Source organism: Bos mutus, chromosome 12, assembly GCF_027580195.1.
Source record: "Bos mutus isolate GX-2022 chromosome 12, NWIPB_WYAK_1.1, whole genome shotgun sequence".
Lineage (NCBI taxonomy): Eukaryota > Metazoa > Chordata > Mammalia > Artiodactyla > Bovidae > Bos > Bos mutus.
Window position 1 is genome coordinate 11169918 of NC_091628.1, and position 15635 is coordinate 11185552.

Consider the following 15635-nt stretch of genomic DNA (forward strand, 5'->3'; position numbering starts at 1 on the left):
GCAGTCCAAGGCTCCCTCATCTGTATCCACAGCATTTTGGGCTAACCTCTGCTGCACTGTGTATGAAAGTGTTAGTCACTCAGTCGTGCCCAACTCTGCGCGACCCCGTGGACTGTAGCCCACCAGGGTCCACTGTCTGTGGAATTTTCCAGGCAAGAATTGACTGGAGTGGGTTGCCATTTCCTCTTCCAGGGGATCTTCCTGACCCAGGGATCGAACCCATGTCTCCAGGCTGATTCTTTACCATCTGAGCCCCAGGAAAGTTACACTGAATAGTGATTCCGAAACACTGCATGAGAATTAATGGGAAGCTTGGTGAAAAGACAGCAAGCACTGTTTATCCTTTAGCCTCTGGGAATCAGCAGTCAGACCACACTAGTTTATACCCTAAGAATGAAAGCCATAAGGCCGTGTTCTTTCACAGATGGGATTTTATAAAAATATTTGTTTCATTTTCCCTAGCATGTCACCAACCTTCTCCCTGGTGGAGCTAAATCTATTAAGCACAAATAACTATTATATGCTAAATTCTACTTTTAGAACCAACAACTAAAAAACCAAAGTGTAATTAATATATCAAAGTTATAAAAAGCATTAAACTACCAGCTGTTTTTCACACAATTAACTTCCAGAATATTTGAGCTTATAGTCAATTTTCCTTCTCCTTAGAAACTTATGTCCGCTACCTTCAGCTTTCTTTTTATTCTCATACATTCACCAGGAAAACATACCTGTTCAATAAGGTCAAACAAGGCACCTTCAAATAAAAGTATACTGTAATTCACTACTGATGGTGTGGCTGTCCCACAGAAGTACCTTATCTCACTGAACAAACAGACCTAGCTTGGAACAGACGGCAAGAATACACTTCTAAATGGCTTGTCAGAAATACTGTATATTAATGTATATATATGGAATTTAGAAATACAGTAACAATGATCCTACATGCAGGGTAGCAAAGGAGACACAGATGTGAAGAACAGACTTTTGGACTCAGTGGGAGAAGGTGAGGGTGGGATGACTTGAGAGAAAAGCACTGAAACATGTATATTACCATATGTGAAACAGATGGCTGCTGCCAAGTTCAACGCATGAAGCAGGGCACGCAAAGCTAGCACTCCAGGGAAACCCAGAGGGATAAGGTGGGGAGGGAAGGGGGAGGTGGGTTCAAGAAGGGGCGGGGAGAACACCTGTGGCTGATTCATGCTGACGCATACATGAAAAAAAACCCATCACAGTATTGTAATTATCCAATTAAATACATTAATTAAAAAATAAATATATGGCTTGTCAGGATGCACAATATTGATATTTCCTTTCCAATACCCCCTTCTTCATCCTTGCCCAAAGGAATCCTTCCATGCAATTCTGAAAAGAGTAGGAATTGATATAAGGGGAAATGATCAAGGTGGTCGCAACCACACATTAATGGTGTCAGTTTCTTTAGACAAATACACTAATAACCACAAACCATAACTAAAAGCAAGAAATATATTCTCATCTGGTGCCTTCAAAACAGTGATTTTATAAAGATCAACAAATTAAGCCAATATAGGATCAAAAAATAGACCAAATTATTTTAAAGACACAAATATTTTTTAACTTTGAAAAGTCAAAATCCCAATAGAACTATATAACTTAACAAGTCAGTCCTAAAATTCATTCAAAACTCTACCCCAATTTTTGGAAGGGGAGGAAGAGTATCTGAAAAGATATCAAACCTATGAAGTGATACTAATAAAAAGCAACGTGATATTGGCACAATACAAAACAGGTAAATGTAATAAAATACACTAGACAAGTTCAAAACTAGTCTATACATATGGTAATTTAGTATATAACAAGAGCAGCAGTCTTAGTGTAGAAATCATAAAACTCAGTAAATGGTGAAGAGCCAATATCCCCATTTGTAGGTGAGGAGACTTGTCACATTCCTATACCTTGCATCCTATAAAAGCAGTTTTCATATGGACGAAGGCATTAAACCCATAAAACATAAAAAGACTAGTCAATAGTGTTAGGGGTAAGTAAAGCTTGCCTAAAGAAAAATCACCCCCCAAATTGGTAAATTTTATGATATAAATAGGCGTCTCTGGTGGCTCAAACTGTAAAGAATCTGCCTGCAGTGTGGGAGACCTAGGTTTGATCCCTGGGTTGGGAAGATCCCCTGCAGAAGGAAATGGCAACCCACTCCACTATTCTTGCCTGGAGAATTCCACAGACAGAGGAACCTGGTGGGCTACAGTCCATGGGATTGCAAAAAGTCTGACGTGACTGAGCAACTAACATATGATGGAAATATTTTAAATTTCCACAGGGCACAAGACACCATGTGGCTAAAAGACAGCCCAGATTGGGACGATATATGCACACTGTGTGTCACTAAAAGGGAGTTACCCGTTAACTGTGTAATGAGTTAGAAGACAGTGACACTGATGTAAATTCAGAACATATAAGGAACTCCTACCAGGCAAAAGGACATTAGCAATTCAAAGAAAATTCACGTGAACAATCAATAAAGTTAATGGAACATCGCATAACCTCACTGTTGCTGCTGCTGCTGCTGCTGCCAAGTCGCTTCAGTCATGTCCGACTCTGTGTGACCCCATAGACGGCAGCCCACTACTAGTAGTCAATGCAAATTAAATGGAAAAATGTAATTTTCACCCAAAAGACTGACCAAAAAGAAGAACAGATTTATTAGTGATATACTGTTATGGTATTCTTAGAGAGATGGGAATACCAGACCACCTGACCTGCCTCCTGAGAAATCTGTATGCAGGTCAGGAAGCAACAGTTAGAACTGGACATGGAACAACAGACTGGTTCCAAATAGGAAAAGGAGTACATCAAGGTGGTATATTGTCACCCTGCTTATTTAACTTACATGCAGAGTACATCATGAGAAACGCTGGGCTGGATGAAACACAAGCTGGAATCAAGATTTCCTGGAGAAATATCAATAACCTCAGACATGCAGACAACACCACCCTTATGGCAGAAAGCAAAGAACTAAAGAGCCTCTTGATGAAAGTGAAAGAAGAGAGTGAAAAAGTTGGCTTAAAGCTCAACATTCAGAAAATGAAGATCATGGCATCCAGTCCCATCATTTCATGGCAAACAGATGGAGAAACAGTGACAGACTTTATTTTGGGGGGATTCAAAATCACTGCAGATGGTGACTGCAGCCATGAAATTAAAAACACTTACTCCTTGGAAGGAAAGTTATGACCAACCTAGACAGCATATTAAAAAGCAGAGACATTCCTTTGCCGACAAAGGTCTGTCTAGTCCAAGCTACGGTTTTTCCAATAGTCATGTATGGATGTGAGAGTTGGACCATAAAGAAAGCTGAGTACCAAAGAATTGATGCTTTTGAACTGTGGTGTTGGAGAAGACTCTTCAGAGTCCCGTGGACAGCAAGGAGATCCAACCAGTCCATTCTAAAGGAAATCAGTCCCGAATGTTCATTGGAAGGACTGATGTTGAAGCTGAAACTCCAATACTTTGGCCACCTCATGCGAAGAGCCGACTCATTTGAAAAGACCCTAATGCTGGGAAAGACTGAAGGCAGGAGGAGAAGGGGTCAACAGAGGATGAGATGGTTGGATGGTATCACCGACTCGATGGACATGAGTTTGAGCAAGCTCCTGGAGTTGGTGATGGACAGGGAGGCCTGGAATGCTGCTGTTTATGGGGTCACAAAGAGTCAGACATGACTGAGCAACTGAACTGAACTGTTATGGTAGCAGAAACTGATACAGCTTTCTCAAGAATGATTTGGTAGTACGTTTAGCTTATACTTTTAGTAAACTCAGTAATTCTACTTTTTAAAATCAACTACAGAAATAGTCATACAAGTATATAAAGATATACTATACATACATGTGAACACACGTGTGTAATAATGAAATGATATGGCTCAGTTAGTATTACTATATGCTAGGCATGGTTCTAAGAACTTTATGTGTATCGACTCATTTAATTTTCATAATAACTCTCCCTTTAGAATCAAGTCTGTTATTATCATCTCCCTCTTGCAGATAAGGAAACTAAGACACAGAGAAGTTAAGTAACTTGCCCAAAGTCACAGAGGTAATAAGCAATGGAGCAAGAATTCAAATCCAGGTGCTCTGACTTCAGTATCTGAGCTCTTAACCATTATAAGTTTACTACTGCTAAGTCACTTCAGTCGTGTCCGACTCTGTGTGACCCAATAGACGGCAGCCCACCAGGCTCCCCCATCCCTGGGATTCTCCAGGCAAGAACACTGGAGTGGGTTGCCATTTCCTTCTCCAATGCATAAAAGTGAAAAGTGAAAGGGAAGTCGCTCAGTCGTGTCCGACCCTCAGCGACCCCATGGACTGTAAGCCCACCAGGCTCCTCCATCCATGGGATTTTCCAGGCAAGAGTACTGGAGTGGGGTGCCATTGCCTTCTCCAATTATAAGTTTACTGCCTCCCAAACCAGGATATTCATTTATAATATAATAGCAAAATATTGGGACTAGCTAATTGTCCATGATCAAATACTGGTAAAATAAATTATGATCCGTCCACTATGTAGAAAAACAAATGACGTAGTGCTGGCGTAGGTACACGCAAGTATTTGTAATACTTGAGTGAAAATAAGTCACAAAAAAGATATTGCATTCTTCCATTTGTATCTTAAAAATAACTTCTGTATATAGGTTGGTATGTATATATATTATTCTTTCCTTTAGACTTTCGTTCAAAAAGTTACATATCACATAGTTAATGGCATCTTCTGAGAATAGGATTAGAGGGAGTAAGTGAAAAAGGATTTTCATGATTTACTTGGTATCTTTGTATTAGGCTACTTATTATACAATTGGCATGTTCTTACTTTTAAACCAAAAACAAATTGAAGCAAATGAAAAGCAAGGAAGTAGAGCAGTATCTACCTAATAGTTAAGATAAGATGCTAATAAGCCTGATACTACTTGACCTGCATGAGTCAAGTCAAGTTTCCTATGCTCCTGGCCACAGATGGAAAAACCCTAAACCTGGCCAGTTCATTATAATACCGTATGATCAGCATTCATCATGGTAACAGTATTCAGCATCATTAATGAAGTCAAACTGCTTGGGTTCAAGCTGCAGCTCCACTGTTTACTAACAGTATGACTTCAATTTAGTCAACCTATTTTCTCAATTTCCTCATTGTAAAATAGGGATGAGAATGTTTGCCCACGTTTCACATTTGTAAAGTCCTTAGAGTAACTTCTGCAAAAACTAATAAATATTCATTTTGTTAGACAAAAAATAAATGATGTTGTTGTCATTCAGTCACTAAGACGTGTGCAACCCTTGGCGACCCCATGGACTGCAGCACTCCAGGCTTCCCTGTCCTTCACTATCTCCCGGAGTTTGCTCAAATTCATGTCCACTGAGTTGGTGATGCTATCCAACCATCTCATCCTCTGCCACCCTCTTCTCCTTTTGCCTTCAATCTTTCCCAGCATCAGTGTCCTTCCAGTGACTTTTAAACGAATAAATAACTTAAGAAAAATCATATACGTTTGAAGGTATGTGTACATCTCCCTACCCAAAGACATTAATAACCTCTCCAAGTTAAACTAAGTACACATCTCATACACAGTAAGGGTGGTACTACCTTGTTTCCTAAGGCTATACAGACACATGTATGAATACCTCACCATAACATACAACATGTTTCTCGTGGCCAAAGAGCATCAAAGCCAGTGCAGTGGCAGTGTGCTAGCGAGCGGCTCCGAGCTCTGTCCTATGGCCACACCCCAAGAGCAAACCTCACCACATCGAGCCTCCGCTCTTTCATCTTCCAGGCCTGCACAGTAAACACGCTGCTTTCAAATCTTAACAGAGACATTCTATTTTAAGACAAATTCAAAACACTTTTTCCTCCTAACATGTCTTTTCTATTGTTCCTAGATAAAACTATTTTTCACTGGGATGCAATCCCTTTCCTCACACTCTTTCTTTCCCTAGCAAAAGTTTATCTTGATTTTAAGGCACCTTAATCCAAATTCTCACCCTTTGTAGGCTTACTTATAAATTTTTCTTCTGTCTCTTCATTCGACAGTACAATAGCAAGAACTAAGAAATTACAATGCCCTGCCAAAAGTAAGAATCGCCTAGAATAAAATCATGATATGTTACCATTGGCCTATTAAAGTCAGGTATTTAGAATTGGGCCTATTTCAGTATTTATATCAACTTTATAGACATATTTTAAACCTAACAGCTCTCAAAATATTTCTCCCAGTATACTGAATCTCTCTTATATACGATTTCTCTCAAATCACATCTTACATTTCCAAGTAACCTGTTCAAAATGAAGTAGATTATAAAGTCCCAAGAACCCCTGGGAGGGGAGGCAGCAGAATTAACTCAGTCCTTTTCTCATTATCTCTTGAATCTTTTTCATTCTAGAAACAGTAACTCGCACATCTTGTATAAATTCAACAAAAGGAAGCCAATTTAGAAATTCTCCCCTTCAATGCCCTCATTCAGCAGGTGATGAAATCAGGATCTAGAGAAGTTAAGTAACTTCCTCAGAGTCACATGCTTTGGACTGAAATGATGTCTGATGGTGAGACTCTAACATCTTTCCATCCAAGGCACAGTCCAGTATTAGAAATTGTAACTAACCACATAACATTAAAACTGTGTAATTGCAAGCATTACAATCACCAGTCCTAAGAAAAATATACATGTCTTTTTAGTATGTCATCTAGAACTTTTCAAAGTATTTTGAAATAATGACTTAAGATATTTACTGTTAAGTTCTCATTTTACAAAAAAACGAGCTAACCCCCAAAGTATTATATCCTTGCTACCACATCAAAGCTAAGGATAAGATTCTTTCTTAGTGAATTAACTAGTACTTAACACATAAAATCACATTACTTTCACATTTTAGATATCTGAGTGCTTGTATTAATAAAGTTTCTCTTGCTCTCTTTTAAAGGAAGTAATCTTGAGACAAATAGAAAAATCGTTATAATACTTTTATTAAAATCCAACTTTCTCTAAGTATCATTCATACCTGTTGTTCATCCTCCATGACGTTACTAGCAAATTCAAATACCAGGTCGTTCTGTTGGACCACAGCAGCCATAATAAAGCATTCCCCTTAGATCCACATGAGAAAAATTCCAAACAGGTTCGAGGACCAGGCAGCAGAGACCAGTGAACAATCTGCGAAAATAAGTCCAGCTAGACCTGTGAAGTTACTGTATGCCCAGGTTTTCTTTAAGGAAGGTACTTCAGATCTTCTTGCTTCACTGAGATTTTACTTAAACTGAGGCAATTTTTCTGAAATTTTTCTTCTCTGGAACTTCTTGACCTGAAAAACATAAAGCTTAAGTTAGTTATGAGAAAGCAAGCATATTATTTAGAATATAACAATCAATACAGATGGCAATGCCTCCAAAGTATTTTTTAATGTTTTTAAACAAAAGCAACATGACTAGTGAATTTTTTTAAAACTAGATATGTATTTCCTTTTAAGATTTCATTCCTGCTAAGAAAACGTCACCTCTCATTACTGAAAATGAAGCCATCTGTCCTCCAACTCCCTATTAAACTACAAAGTACTATTAATTAAAAACAAAAAAATCCCACCCAGCCATAACTAGGTTCTTATAATTGCAATAAAGGATAGATAAACAACTTCTTTCTACTAACTTAGAAAACCACACACACAGGAATTGGTACTCCATGAGTAATTTCATAATACATATTTTTTGCCTAAATAGAAACATTCAGACAATATCCTCATTAGGTCTGATATAAGCATTCAGACAATATCCTTGGTAGGCTTTAAACTCGGTCTAATACATTTAAAGTTTAACAAGTACTGTTTTAAGAGCTTTTAAAAATAAGCAGAAATTAAAGCCTGCTCTTTCTGTTCTCTAGAAAGGCTTCTGGTAAGTAGAACGCTTTACCATGCTTAAGTCTGTCTTCAGTGGCTTCTTTTTAACGCACTGAAATGTGCCCTTATCTCCAGCACAGGCTTGTGAGCAACAGGAAGGAAACAGTACTTGACCACGTCATGGCAAATTAGAACATGCAAAGAACTGCACTTTACAATAGAAAAACAGAAGCGCAACTTAAGAGTGAAAACAATTTCACAGTGGAGGGAGAAAACCTTTACAAAGTGCCTGCAAAGATGTCTGTCTATTTAATTCTTTGTTTTTTTAAGGTACTATTACTAACAAAAGTCAAAGGAAAATTTAATTTAAAAGTTGATCACAATTTTGTTACACACTGCATCATATGGTTATAGCCACAAATACGACATAAAGAGACAAAGATATACAAATAATCACATTAGATAACATCTAGCTCTTTGAAACAGCATCTACAATTTTAATTTTAAAGAGGCAAGTTCAGGAATGAAGCTGATCTCACGAATCACTTTTCCTGAAAACCAGCCAGTGTGTGCTAGCTAAGTCACACACTCATTTTCCTAATTTCAGTAGTCAATTTCCTATATATTCCAGATTCTACAGGTTATCATGGATGACTATGATTTCCCTAACAGGAAATTAAAAATTAAAAAAAAAAAAATTAACGGTTAAGAATTCAATTCAATTCAAGTGATATTTCTTACCCAGCGGTTTCCCGTACTCACCTAGTCCACTTCTTTTAATAATGAGTTCAACTCTAACATTGGGGAAATATTTTTAGCACTACTATTCAGGCATTTTTAAATTTTTTAATTGGAGTATAATTGCTTACAATGCTGTGTCAGTTTCTGCTGTTCAGCAACATGAGTCAGAGCTATGTACACATACATCCCCCTCCCTCTTGAGTCAGGCAGTTTTGGAGCAATGCACTAAGTCTAGAGGTGGGAAAAGCCCCTGACAGACAGATACATAAAACGCACACACTACGGTCCCCTTTGAAGTCTCATCCAATTCTTATGCACTAGGCTTGTCTTCCCACATAAACCACATTCATTCTTGCCTCCCTTCTCAACTTTTAGTATCCCCTACACCTGGAATTCCTCTCCCACTTCTCAGCAGCCATTTCTATGTTCTCCATCCTTCAAAATGCTCAATTCAAGGCCCATTTCTTTCACAGCCTCCCAACCTCTGTGATTTGACCTACACGGGCCTTCAAAAATACAACACTTATTGCCCCTACCACAAAATTAGCACTAACTGTATACTGTCTCACGCTTGAAAATTATGTCCCCCTCATTCAACTGAATACATGTTTCAGTGTCTATTATTTGCAGAGCAATGTGCCAGGCACCATGATAATTAGAGCAAAACTTCTCTGGTAAGTAACCACTGTTTTTAACATTTCTTCTGTAACTACCAAACCTATGTGCCCATAATAAAAGATAGATATTGATGACAGATAACTATTTTCTGTCATCAATCTATCATATGTTTACAATCTATCATACATGTTTAAACTCTTTCTATGTATATTCTTTATAAACAATGACTATAATACTTTTGATAATGAGGAAACCAATATTCTAAACTTGATGAACCACAGTAAGAATAACCAGATAACCAGAATCAAGGGATGTTTCCTGATTTTAAAAGTTGTGTTTTTTTCTGTAAAACGTTGGATTCCAAAAGACTAGTCCAAAATCCATTTATTCGTAAATGCAAAAGGGACACTGTTCTAATGACCAATGTGAACACATCTAAGTGAAGTTTCACTTTCTTTTCCACTGCAGTCACAAACTTTTTCTTACCAGCACTTCCACAGTGCTATTATTTAAAAAAATTTTTTTAATTTCAAAAATATGGACAAGCAATCAACATATTTACAAATTATAGTACATACCAATACTCTTGCCTGGAAAATCCCATGGATGGAGGAGCCTGGTAGGCTGCAGTCCATGGGGTCGCTGAGAGTCGGACACGACTGAGCGACTTCACTTTCACTTTTCACTTTCATGCATTGGAGAAGGAAATGGCAACCCACTCCAGTGTTCTTGCCTGGAGAATCCCAGGGATGGGGGAGCCTGGTGGGCTGCCGTCTATGGGGTCACACAGAGTCGGACACGACTGAAGCAACTTAGCAGCAGCAGCAGCAACCAACAGTAATCAACCAAAACTGAAATGATCGCCCATGATCACTAAGACTTTGTTAGGGTAGAAAGAGACACCATTATTCTGGTGAGTAGCTTTTGTTCATTTCTACACTTTCATTCACATACTGAGAATGTGTAAGTAAAGGAAAGCTCCTGCATTCTTTTATTGGCTTTATTAGGCCTCTGACCCTCTGTCTTCTTTCACTCTATCCCACCGCTCTTTCTTTTCTCTGAGTATGTATACAACCTATGGCACCAAGGTTGTTCTTGGGGAGTTTTTCTAATTCCTGATCCAGAGGTACTACCCATACATGTTGCTGTGCTGTGCTCAGTCATGTCCAACTCTTTGCGACTTTATGGACTGTACACCACCAAGCTCCTCTGTCCATGGGATTCTTCAGGCAAGAATACTGGAGTGGGCTGCCATTTCCTACTGTAGGGGATCTTCCCAACCCAGGGACTGAATCCACATCTCTTGTGTCTTCTGCACTGGCAGGCAGATTCTTTACTACCAGCACCACCTTGTAAGTCTACCCACCCATATTAGATGTACTTAAAGTAACAGTCTCAGTGTATTAACATTTTTTCAGTAAGAGATAAGACGAGACACCTAGATCGATGATTCAATTTTTCATGAGTGAACTAAGTCTCTGTGCCCAAGGTGTCACTATCTGAAAGCATAACAGAATTACAACTAGAAGCTTCATCTCCTCAATCAGGACTCTGTCCATGACTAAAGTACACAGTGTCTAAATCTACTCAAATCCTTCATACTGTAATAGCTTAGAACACAGTTTCTTTCTTTTTTTAAGTTTTTTTTTTTCTTCTTAGTCATTTATTTAGGCTGCTCTGTGCAGCTTGTGGGATCTTAGCTTCGAGATCAGGGATGGAACCCATGTCCTCTGCAGTGGAAACTCTCAGTCCTAACCACTAAACCACCAGGGAATTCCCTAGGACACAGGTTTCTAAGTAAACACATGTATCAAATTAGAAAAAACAAATCTCCATCTTTTGTTTAGCTCCTGATGCCTAAATCTACTCACTAGATTATCTACTGGATAAGTCCATGTCAGAGTCAATGTGTCTAAAACATTCAAAACTAAGCTTATCATTTTTGTTCCTCAAATTTGCTCTAGAATGGAAAAAACATGGGTTCTTAGAATAAAGTAGGGGCCTTTTATCTACTTCAACAAAATTATAAGGTCTTCAGTAAATTTTAAACATGGTTGAATTTACTAACCATTAGTTATATGTATCTGAGAAGGCAATGGCACCCCACTCCAGTACTCTTGCTTGGAAAATCCCATGGATGGAGGAGCCTGGTGGGCTGCAGTCCACGGGGTCGCTAAGAGTCAGACACGACTGAGCGACTTCCCTTTCACTTTTCACTTTCATGCATTGGAGAAGGAAATGGCAACCCACTCCAGTGTTCTTGCCTGGAGAATCCAAGGGATGGGGGAGCCTGGTGGGCTGCCATCTATGGGGTCGCACAGAGTCAGACACGACTGAAGCGACTTAGCAGTAGCAGCAGCAGTTATATGTATTACATTCAGAAACACTGCAGTATTAATCGTTACCAAGCATATTCCATAACTTTCAAAGCATCAGTCTTTATAAAATAATAAGTAAAAAATGAAAACAATGCATTCAGCACAAAGACAAAAACAGTTAACTTATCTGCACAGTTTTGAGAGGTCATATAGATAGGAATCCACCAAATAATGAAAATTCCCTGAGCTGGCTCTCATCTCTTTCAAGTTGGGAAGGACCATATTCTTACTCTTCAAGGAGTCATGCCAGAGAAATACCTCATCAGTGAGGTTCCTCAGCTCTTATCATCAAACTAAGCTTCACATTTAAGGTGAAGCATTAGCTCAAGCGAAAGAGAAGAACACGGGCTCTGGCATCAGACCACTTGGGTTTGAACCCTCTGCACTGTGACTATGGACAAGTTACTTACTTAGCATCAGTCCCTTCTTCCTGCAAAACAGCTATAAGCCACAGTTTGTTCATTCTGTAAAATGATTATAACACCACCAAAATCTAGATTTTCTATGAAGGTGAGATGTAAATGTATGTGCAGAAATGCCTGGCATACAAATTTTACTCAATAAAGATTAGCTTCACTATAATCTAAGTATAGTGCAAGAGATAATGTAACAGGTGCTTAAGTCTTATATCCATACTCCCTGGAGTATGGTTATCTTATATCATATTCCCATTAACAGTTATTTGCTAGACTCCAACAAACAACACCGTAGCCCCATATCAACAAAAGTATACTTCTATTTCAGTGTCTAAAAATTTGGCACCTATATGATGAATCCAGTTGCTTCAAGGTTGGGACCACACCCTGTCTGGCAAGATTCCCTTAAGACAGAGTTCCATTATGCTCCTAATCCAAACAAAACAAATTTACTGATTGTAAACACAAAACCCTCAGCCACAATACTGGCTACTATAACTAATTCAGTGGTTAATTTTTGGATAATTTATTATAAAAGATTTCAGGTAATAATAAACATATGATAGTCAAAATCAGTTTTTAATACTTTTTCACATTTGCTTCCTTAATTGCTAATTAAATTCAAATTTAAGCTTCCTTCAAAAGGGCTTTAAACACAAGAGTCTATAAATCCATCAATTCATCAATTAAAAAAAAAAATTACTGCTACCCTTTGGAAGTTACTAGGCCACCAACTCATTACGCTTAACATGAACACTGATAAAGGGAACTAATTAAACAAAAAAGCAAAGTTTTTAGATTGAGACAGCTCTGGCCCAAAGAAGGTAAAATGCACCGGCTTAGAGCAATGGATGGTTGAACGACTACTTTTAATTTGAATGACTATCTCTAATAAAGCATTCAGACTGTGTGTGTGTGTGTTCATAAGGCTGGAAATATTTAAATAAGTGAAATTATGTAGTAATTCCAGATGCCAGGTACTTGAATGGAAAGTATTTTTATATGAAGTGGTAACCTAATAAACTGCCCTTTTCAACATACAGACATACTCATCATAATAGTTTAGAAAAACCATGAAACTAGAAGAAATACAATGAAAATTTTTGAAAAGAATGAGAAAAGTGAGAGAAGAAAAGCTATTTAAGTTAGAAATGAGAAGCAAGCAGTAAGTCCATAAACTGTAGTGAATGGAATGATTCCTACATAACAGATCATAGTTAGGCCTTTTCAATTTTTTTGAGTATGGCAGAATGCGTTCTATTAGCTCTCAGCAGAAATGAAAATAAGAAATCAGTGTTATCAAGATAAATTCTATACAATCTTCCACAGACCTGTCTATTCTCAATCTAAAAAGTATGAAATCACACACTTAGAGGTGAAAAGAATGTATGGATTACCTAGGAAAATGTATTCACTGAACACTTCAGAGAATTTGGGCCCAGAGCAGTCTGACTTGTCCAAGGTCACACACAGTTGATGGCAAAGAAAGCAACAATTCTCTGCTTTTCTCCAATTCCCAGCCCAATTCTCTACTCAGGCCCCTCTACCTGCATTAATAGAACTTCATTAGTATTTTTCATTAGCAAAGTATCTGGACAAGTAAGAAATCCATTACACAAATATCCATATCAGTTCAGTTCAGTCGCTCAGTTGTGTCCAACTCTTTGCGACCTCATGGACAGCAGCACACCAGGCCTCCCTGTCCATCACCAACTCCCAGAGTTTACCCAAACTCAAGTCCATTGAGTCGGTGATGCCATCTAACCATCTCATTCTCTGTCGTCCCCTTCTCCTGACCTCAATCTTTCCCAGCATCAGGGTCTTTTCCAATGAGTCAGGTCTTTGCATCAGGTAGCCAAAGTTTCAGCTTCAACATCAGTCCTTCCAATGAACTCTCAGGACCAATCTCCTTTAAGATGGACTGGTTGGATCTCTTTGCAGTCCAAGGGACTCTCAAGAGTCTTCTCCAACACCACAGTTCAAAAGCATCAATTCTTCGGCACTCAGCTTTCTTTATAGTCCAACTCTCACATCCATACATAACCACTGGAAAAACCATAGCCTTGACTAGACGGACCTTTGTTGACAAAGTTAAGCCTCTGCTTTTTAATATGCTGTCTAGGTTGGTCATAACTTTCCTTCCAAGGAGCAAGCGCCTTTTAATTTCATGGCTGCAGTCACCATCCGCTGTATTCTGGAGCCCCCAAAAATAAAGTCTGACACTGTTTCCACTGTTTCTCCATCTATTTCCCATGAAGTGATGGGACCAGATGCCATGATCTTAGTTTTCTGAATGTTGAGCTTTAAGCCAACCTTTTCACTCTCCTCTTTCACTTTCATCAAGAGGCTCTTTAGTTCTTCTTCACTTTCTGTCTTAAGGGTGGTGTCATCTGCATATCTGTGGTTATTGATATTTCTCCCAGCAGTCTTGACTCTAGCTTGTGCTTCTTCCAGCCCAGCATTTCTTATGATGTACTCTGCATATAAGTTAAATAAGCAGGGTGACAATATACAGCCTTGACATACTCCTTTTCCTATTCGGAACCAGTCTGTTGTTCCATGTCCAGTTCTAACTGTTGCTTCCTAACCTGAATACAGGTTTCTCAAAAGGCAGGTCAGGTGGTCTGGTATGCACATCTCTTTCAGAATTTTCCAGTTTATTGTGATCCATACAGTCAAAGGCTTTGACATAGTCAGTAAAGCAGAAATAGGTCTGTATAGTATCTGTAGAAAAATATCTGTATAGTATAGTACAGTTTCTATACTATTCTGTGCAACCTCTTTGATACCTGGAAAATAATTTTCAGTAATATTTTTACATTGAATAACTGATGCAGAGGAGTTTCTAGATCTATTATTGTTTTAAATCCTACAATTTTACTTTAGTTGTTCTTTCCCAAGTTCTATCATATCCTACTATCTTGCTTTACCTTCATTCAGCCTAAAGTGAAAAGGAAACATTATTAAGCGTTTTTATAAAGCTACCACAATTTAGTAGGTCATTAATATACTTTAAACTTTAATTGACATTTTTCTTGCTAGTTCTTTGAATACAATACTGCTATCACAACTAAAATACCGTAGGTGAGAAAAAATTACTAAAACTTACCAAAATGTAGTTACAGTTAAGTAACCAAACTTAACACTTCCCCAAGCAAGTCTCTAAGTTCCTACTGAATGAGGAAACAAACAAACAAACAAAAGACACCAATTGTGAAATACATCTCATTGCACAGTCCTCTCTAAACCAAGGACCCAGATTCAATCCCTGGATCAGGAAAATGTCCTGGAGAAGAGAATGGTTACCACTCCAGTATTCTTGCCTGGAGAATTCCATGGACAGAGGAGCCTGGTGGGCTACAGAGCCCATGCAGGCACAGAGTCGGACGCGACTGAGCGGCATAAACAAGACAGTGGAGGAAAAACACAGTGACCGTCACGAGAGGAGCAGACCATCCCCTGCCACACTCACAGGTCTCTAATTCAAAGAGAAAACACTCCTACACTCCAACCTTTAAATTTAATTACTTCAAATATTTAAGAATTTAAGAAAACAGAGAAAAAGGTAAAAGGGCTACAGTCCACGAGGTCGCAGAGTCGGAGA

General features: G+C 38.5%; 1 protein-coding gene across 5 annotated transcripts in view; it reads right to left on the reverse strand.

Annotated features, from left to right (window-relative positions):
* Positions 1 to 15635, reverse strand: part of ELF1 (E74 like ETS transcription factor 1) — a 121484-nt gene that overhangs the window by 51446 nt on the left and 54403 nt on the right. For 4 of the 5 annotated variants that reach the window (XM_070380224.1, XM_070380226.1, XM_070380227.1 and 1 more), the window contains exon 2: positions 7051 to 7350. In XM_070380224.1, coding sequence (XP_070236325.1) covers positions 7051 to 7122 — 72 coding nt within the window. In that variant the 5' untranslated portion in view covers positions 7123 to 7350. Of the gene's footprint in view, positions 1 to 7050; positions 7351 to 7951; positions 8019 to 15635 lie in introns of those variants that run through there. The other variant, XM_070380225.1, reaches the window with a different exon arrangement.